At 37.2% G+C, this 8,172-nt stretch overlaps 1 protein-coding gene across 1 annotated transcript in view; it reads left to right on the top strand.

Moving 5' to 3' along the window:
• The first annotated feature begins 637 nt into the window (after positions 1 to 637).
• Positions 638 to 8,172, top strand: part of slc6a3 (solute carrier family 6 member 3) — an 18,028-nt gene continuing 10,493 nt past the window's right edge. The window contains exons 1-5 of the mRNA XM_088409571.1: positions 638 to 897; positions 1,939 to 2,089; positions 2,405 to 2,615; positions 4,827 to 4,958; positions 7,714 to 7,930. Coding sequence (XP_088265697.1) covers positions 2,003 to 2,089; positions 2,405 to 2,615; positions 4,827 to 4,958; positions 7,714 to 7,930 — 647 coding nt within the window. The 5' untranslated portion in view covers positions 638 to 897; positions 1,939 to 2,002. The remainder of the gene's footprint in view (positions 898 to 1,938; positions 2,090 to 2,404; positions 2,616 to 4,826; positions 4,959 to 7,713; positions 7,931 to 8,172) is intronic.

Below are 8,172 nucleotides of genomic sequence, written 5' to 3'. Positions count from 1 at the left end.
ATTTAAGGTTTATGATGAGATTTCATCTTAATCTGTGTGAAATGTCACAAAAATCCTCACTACAGATGACTACTTATGTGGTCTTGTTGGTACATCAGGGAAAATTGTCAGAATATGATCCTGCAAATTTATGAGGAATGGTCAAGGGCAAATGAATGAAAACTCCCATCTGTCTAGCAACTATTATATATCCAGTATGACGTATCTTTGATGTATGAATGTGCTGAAATAATAGATTTTTAAATGACAAATAGATAACAAATTCCTATGCAGTTATAAAGGGTGTAAATATGTCTTTCCAGATAAAACCATGGTTTTGGTAACTACCTACATCGCCAACATATTCAATTTGATTTCGGCAAATGGATTTATTTATCTTGCTTTGGTGGTGGATTCTGCCCAACAGCTCGAGAATGTGAATGTTTGAGAATATTTAACCTCCTCAATTTCCAGGGAGCCTGGCTGATTCTGATCAGAAAAAAAATAGACTGACTTGGTTGGTGAAGAGGAGAGGAATAGACAAAGGCATAGTGAGGATGGGAGAAGGGAGGGGTCAGAGGGACCGAGTGGTGTTGGTGGGGGTGTTGTTGATTGTTCCTCATATTTCAAGAGTAGTCCTGCAGACAGATCCCGACAGCAGACCACACCGTTTTCTGGTAGCCAAACAGACTGCCACTTCATCATTTAGCAGTTGTTTGGATCGTTTCTTGTCTTTATAGCCATATACCACTGGCTTTGCCATCATTTTTTTTTTTTTTCATTTGAGATAGTTTCTAAACTCTAACATATCAAAAAAACATGTCAACTATTATATTGTAGCGAGCAAGGAACCTCAACCACTGGAAGTTAATTCCACATTGTCATCTGAGGAAGCTTTTCACTTGATACCAATCAACGGTGAGTTTTGTATCAAACAAGATTGACTGTTTGCATTGGAATTGTTTACTATGTAGTTTGATAATCATTTATGTATGATAGTAATGTTTGCAGAGCATATGAAATTACTTCTTTAATTTTAGGGAATTGCATTAAAAGGTTTGTTAAAGTAATTCAATGTCAAACAATGTTTTTACAGAAAAGATGGGGATATTTTTCCCTCCAAATTAACTAGTGAAACTATACATTTCTCTAATTACTCTTTTACTACTTTTATCATCTATTAAAGTATTTAATTCATGCTTTATATTTCATAAAATCTCAATATACATACAGGGACTCAGACTGGTTGTAATTGTTCTAATAGTTTACTTCATAATGTTTTACACTAAGCTCATTTTAGTGAAGCAAAGCTAAACTGATCACCAAGGCGAATGATGTACAGAGCTTATTAAGGTTAGTTGTTAGCAAAATGGCGATCAACAAGTGTGAAGTGTAATGCCCGTGCAATGATGGCCTTGCATAGAAGTAACCCCACTCCCTCCCTTGCATGTCTTTTTCTACAATACCCCCCTGTTGCTTTTTGGCATATTCCCTTTAATCTCTATGTATGTGAAGCCAGAAACAAAAGTAACAACAACATTCTCTATTTTAACAGCATTTTACACTTTAAAGTGAATTTAATTAGGCTCGTTCCAATCTCGGCTTTGGCCTTGCTGTGTGAAGCTTGTATTTTTCTCCCCCTGCTTTTCTGGGTTTTCTGTTACGCGAGCTTCCTCCCGTATTCCCAAAACATGCAGATTGTGTTTGTTAAACACTTGTAAATGTGTGAATGGGACTGGAAATGAATGTCTGTCTATGTGCCTTACCGCATTATGATTTACTGACGACCAATTTTGGGTGTAATCCACTTCCTGCCAAAAATCTACTAGTATCAGCTCCCGTGGTTTTATTATGATAAAAAAATAGGGAAAAAGATCAATGTATTTTGTTTGCTGCAGGGGGGCTTCATTTTTAATGAAGTGGAATTGTTATGTTTTATGGTGTACATTTCTTCTGCAGTCATCTGGCTACATCTTCTATAATCAGGATTATTGGCCTTTTACCAAAAGCCGAGTACCACTCCATGCTGAAGGATAGAGTCCCGATTAGCCTGATGTCATCAGTCGTAGCCCCAGAAAAAAGCCCTACCAATGCTATGGGTCCAAAAGAGGTCAGTACAGATGTGCAGCATGCTTGTCATGTGTGTGATACTGTAATGCAAATGATTCAATATTTTTGAATGTGTATTTGTGTAGAAAATGAGAGAAAATGCTTATTCTTTGATTTATTACACAGCATCAAGTAAATAGTGCAAATATTTGACAGCAAGCATTCTAACATTGTGTTCCTCACACTTTGATTACACATTCAACCTTTTTGTTGCTGGGAAATAAAAGTTGAGACCTGATGATGTTGAAAACTATACTAATATATATGTCACCATATATGTGTTTAACCATGCTAACCCATGAAACTAACCCTCCAGGTTGAGCTGATCCTTGTGAAGGAGCAGAATGGGGTCCAGTTCACCTCCACCACCCTCGTGGCTCCGACCACGACTCAGACCAATCCTAGTGGTGAGGAGGAAAGGGAAACCTGGGGAAAGAAAATTGATTTCCTGCTATCAGTGATTGGATTTGCGGTGGACCTTGCCAATGTCTGGAGGTTTCCTTACCTCTGCTACAAAAATGGAGGAGGTGAGTTTAAAGATGATGGATGACTGAGAAGTTTGATGTCATAGTGGAAAAGTACAGAAATACAAAAGCGCGGGTCTGATAATCGGGAGTAAACATTTTTATCTGGAAATGTGTTGAAAAGTATATGCAATTATGTTTGCATGTAATGAATACAGTGCATTCAAATGTATTTGCAAGTAGGTCCAAGAATATTTGCATATATGATGAAAAATAATCTTTTTTTGTCTCGAGAGCTCCTTTTCCACCAACCAAGCTTTCGCAGTCAATGGCCCCTCATCATTATAATGATATGATGGGCGCCCAACACGGCTTATCAACCGTCCACTTTTTCTACTACTTTATCTGGGGTCGGGTCATGGGTGAAGCAGCTTTAGCAGGGAAACCCAACTTCCCTTTCCCATACCACTACATCCAGATTCTGCAGGAGGATCCCATGCGTTCCCAGGCCAGCCGAGTGACATAGTCTCTCCAGCGTGTCCTGGGTTGTCCCTGGGGCCTGCTCCCAGTGGGACATGTCCTGAACACCTCACCAAGGAGGTGTCCAGGAGGCATCCTAACCAGATGCCCAAGCAAACTCAACAGGCTCCTCTCAACAGAGTCCCTCCCGGATGACTGAGCTTCTCACCCTATCCCTAATGAACAGCCCAGACTTCATGTGGAGGAAACTCCTATCAACAACCAATATTTTTTTTATTTATAGCTATTTAGGGTTCATAGCTTTTTTTTTTTTTCTATGTCCAAGGCCAGCTAGACACATTTACCAGGCAGTAACTAAAAGGGATAGGCCAGAAATGTAGTGAAATACCAACAAAATGTCTTGGGAAGTCCAGTTATTGCTTCAAAATAACCTGTACTATACATTGGCACAGTTCGTAATTTATTGCATGAATGACCAAGGCACACTTTTTTTTTTTTTTTAATCCCTCTCGGAAGCATGGGCATGCGAACGGTCAACTTGTTTAACAACACAGTGTTTTGTTGTTGTTGTTGTTGTTTTCGATTGACCTTCATTTTTTTGGGCTCACTCCCCCACCCACTCCCTATTTTGTGCCATGTCATGCGGTTGACTAACACTACCTCAGCGAATGTGGGGAAATAAATAAATAAATAAATAGGCAGTACCCAAGGGACCAACTCAATACGCGTCATTGAAATCACTTAAACATTTAAAATTAATTAGAGTTAGATTTAAAAACGAAGTAAAGATAATAGGAAATGAATTCAAAAGATGATTTCAAATGCCTACATCGCGAAGTATTTTTGAAAACTTGATTTTACAACTACTTTCAAAGACCACAGGTATGGGAAAAGATAATGGTTTTTATCCCATATTTAAAATCATTTAGACTTCATATGTAGGTTTTGAATCTTTATCCATTCATATTTTTCACTCTGACAATGAAGGACACCAGCAAATCAGGAAACCGAATTGAAAAAAACAAAACAACTTTTTGAGTGATTATGGCGGGAGAGGGGGTGAGATTCCACTCTGATGCGTGTTATTCATGGGATTTTAAAACTAAGTAAAAATGATATATTAGGTCTTTAATATAGTTTTATTATTTCGTCCACAGTGCATGATTTCCATTGTTTTCCCTCAAAATGGGGTATTGATTTGTGCTTGCACCTACCATATAGCTTTATAGGATAAACCGCCAAACAGAAATCATGCTCTGGAGACATAATGATAAAACAAAGAAGATTGTTGTTCACCATTCAGTTTACTCTTGGCAGTTCCACATTCTGATGAAAGACGGAATAGATGGTGTGACAGAAAATCAGCCTCGATTAAAATAGTTGAGGTGGAAATGAAAGGGTGACATTCTTCATTTATAGTTATATTGAGAGACATCTGGAAAAGGTGAAACGAAGGTGGAAATTTCACATGCTTGAATTAAGAATCTTTCTTGTTTTTGTAGGAGTCTAAGACGTGTGTGTAGTCCGTTTCTTTTTGTCCAATTCTCACATCCCTTTCAAGAGATCAAAATAAGGATAAAAAAACAACCACAGCTGCTCTGAATACATTAGCTCCAACAATTATGGTCACTAATTATGGCTGTTTAACATAGAGCTCTCATTAGGTTTAAAAGCTGGAGCCATAGTCAAGGCTCGCACCCTGTTCTCAAGGACAATCGGTCCAACGACACATGCATTATTGACATGTCTGTTTCGGTAATATTACTAAAACAAACTGTATTTGTGTCTGTACAGGTGCTTTCTTGGTGCCATACCTGTTCTTTATGGTGATAGCAGGCATGCCTCTCTTTTACATGGAGCTAGCCTTGGGACAGTACAACAGAGAGGGAGCTGCAGGGGTCTGGAAAATATGTCCCATATTTAAAGGTATGACTTTTTGTGTACCTGGGTGAGTGATGGATTTGTATTTTTTTGTATTTGTCTTGTCATTTATTATTGTCAATGCATTTTTAAATGTTATTATTGAAGTGGTTAGTTAAAAATATATGAGAAAAAAAATTATATATATATATATATATATATATATATATATAGAGAGAGAGAGAGAGAGAGACAGAGAGAGAGAGAGAGAGAGAGAGAAGACGTGAACATCTATATACATAAATATAAATAAATATATATTTATTGTGAAGAAATATATATAAATACATATGTATATTTGTAAATGTATGCAAATATGCTATACTTTTGCTCATGGTTCAGGTGATAGCCAATCACTGCTCAGTTTGCAAGGTCACATGACCACCCCAGAAAATAGAGGGTCTTTTATTTTATTGACATATAATCACTTTACATTTCACAATAACATGTCGATACAATTAAACATAGAACAATAACACAAATATATACAAACAATCAGACATTCCAGATATTTATAGTATCCATACAATGAAAAAATACAACTGACATTCTTCACTTAAACAAATTAGAATAAAAGTCCAGATTCTTTTTTCATTTCCTATCATAGAAAAGAAAGATAAAGTACTTTACCTGAGCTTTGAGCTACTATTATGTCATTTTCAGCAAGTGTCAAAATGCCAATGACAGTTTCTTTTACTGGAGAGATATACAGTATCTTAAAAACAACTGGCACATTTACAGTGATGACAACTTCATTAACTCTCTCCGAGCAAGCATTTCAGATTTGCAGGAATGAAATTAGAACCCCCTAACTATTCCACATGAATATCGTATGTGTAATTTTGTTTTTTACACAGAAGTAGAAAACATCTTTTTTGTTTTATTCTTAATTTGAGCTTGAGAGCATTGGGCTGTATGTAAAAATAAAACAAAAAAGTAATTGCATCATATTCTCTCAAAGTGATCAATACCATATCCACTCGAATTGCCATTCCACTAAATCAAACCTATTGGATCGCTTTCAAATCAAACAATCCCGGAATCGTTTCACATCTCGAAAACTGTATCAAATCAGTTTTTTGTGGAGACTCACCACTAATAATGTAACTATTCTTGCATTGGAGCTCATTGTTTGTAGGTGTACCTAATGCCAGTATACATACTGTACATGTTTGGCATGTTCCATCTATCCATGGCCATCTACCTTCCTACACTGTCAACTAGTTGACTTTCTTTCAATACCTACACGTCCATGCGTCTGCTTGCCTGCCCACTTGCCTGCCCATTCACATGCCAGTCCTTTTGTTCACTTGTCTGTGTCAAGCGTGGACAGGCATTGTTTATCCTCCTCGAACATCAGGTTCTGGTTGCACTCAGATGGAAAACAAATGAAAATTAGGCTTTTAGACTGTTGTCCAAACGTTTCTGTCAAACAGTGGCTGAAAATCTCTACAGGTGCTTTGCAAACAATGATGACATAAAAGCAATGAGGAGATTATTATTTCTTCAAGTATTCCTTTTTCTTTTCTGTTTTTTTTTTTTTGCTTTGAAGACCATCTGTTGCTTCTCAGCAAGCCATCAGACATCCACCCTGTGGCCAGTAATGCCCTTCTCGGGCTGAAGGTGGATCATAGTTGTGTTTAAGCCCCATGTGTGTGACTGCGTATGCGTGTGCGTGTGCGTATGCGTGTGTGTGTGTGTGTGTGTGTGTTTGTGTGAGGATGCAAGCGTGGGCCTCCTGTTTGTGAACATGTGCTGTCTGTCAGGGTTCCAAAGAAGACTTTGACATTCTAATCACACACATCTCACACTGTCATTCTCTGGCTCTCAGCAGGGGGATAACAGTAATTATTCAAATGCATACATACACATGCCTATATTGGCAGTAATTATTCTGATCAACGAGCTGGTTTTCCCCCAAGATCAATGTATCTGAAGAAAAGAAGGAAGGAAGGATGAGAATCAGTGGTGTGGAGACAGTGCGGCTACATGTGGCACAAATAAAAGGCATTGCTGTAGGAAAACTATTGTATTTGAAAGCTTGTGAATTGCAACGTTGTTTTGCTAATGTCACATAGGTGTGTTCGTTTGTGTGTGTGTGTGTGTGTGTGTGTGTGTGTGTGTGTGCGCGTGTGCGCGTGTGTGCGTGTGTGCGAGAGATATTTTTCGAAAAAAATGTAATGTAATGTCTTAGAAAATACTGAGGTATTGGTAGATTCTAATGTTACGCTGACAGTCAGTCCCTTTAATATGTTATACGTATACACATAGAGGTAGCTCAAAAATTGACATTTTGAAAATATAACAATTTGTTAAAATTCCTAGTTTTGAGGAAATATAATTTTAAAGTTTTGACATTGATCATACCTAGCTAGCTAGCTAGTTGGATGGATGGATGGATGGATGGATGGATGATAGATAGATAGATAGATAGATAGATAGATAGATAGATGCATGAGTCCTGTAATTACCTTAAAAAATAAATTAACATGAATTACAATTATTTTTTTAGTTCTTTTACCACTATATCTTGTTATAATAATATTTACATTTATATGTATTTGATGTGTTACTTATAGTGAAGCCTGTATGGTTCATTTTAGAACTACCGCTGAAGCTGCTCACTAAAATTTACAGTGATGTAGGGTTATATCAAGCACCACAGTAGTTCCAGTCACACTAAATAAATAGATGTGAATATTTACATCATTTTCAAATGTTTTTGTGTTTACTTGAAACAATGACTGTTTTTGTATCACAGGTGTAGGATTTACAGTGATCCTCATTTCCCTCTATGTTGGATTCTACTATAATGTTATCATCTCTTGGGCTCTCTTCTACCTCTTCTCCTCGTTCACTGCCGAGCTCCCCTGGGTGCATTGCAACAACACATGGAACAGTCCAAACTGCTCTGACTGGGCTGACAACAGCACAATCAGTGACATTTACAAAGCTACTCCAGCTCAAGAATACTTTGAGTAAGCTGATTCAACTACACCATTTACTGTAGTGTGTGTGGAAAATATAAAATACATTTCGGCACAATAAATGATGTGAATCCTTAACGATCGAAACTGAATTATGACAGTATATAGTGAATTTGGGGATTTTGGGTGAATTTGTCAATGTTTTTGCAGGAGTTTTTTGAAACTAGTTTGCAAACCTTAGTTCAAAAAGGTTTAAATTGATGTTGAATAAAAAAATCTGGTTAAAAAAAAAT

The sequence above is a fragment of the Hippichthys cyanospilos genome, chromosome 3, assembly GCF_059441005.1.
Source record: "Hippichthys cyanospilos isolate Australia breed blue-spotted pipefish chromosome 3, RoL_Hcya_1.0, whole genome shotgun sequence".
In the NCBI taxonomy this organism is placed as follows: Eukaryota; Metazoa; Chordata; class Actinopteri; order Syngnathiformes; family Syngnathidae; genus Hippichthys; species Hippichthys cyanospilos.
This window is presented reverse-complemented; position numbering and strand designations above follow the sequence as displayed.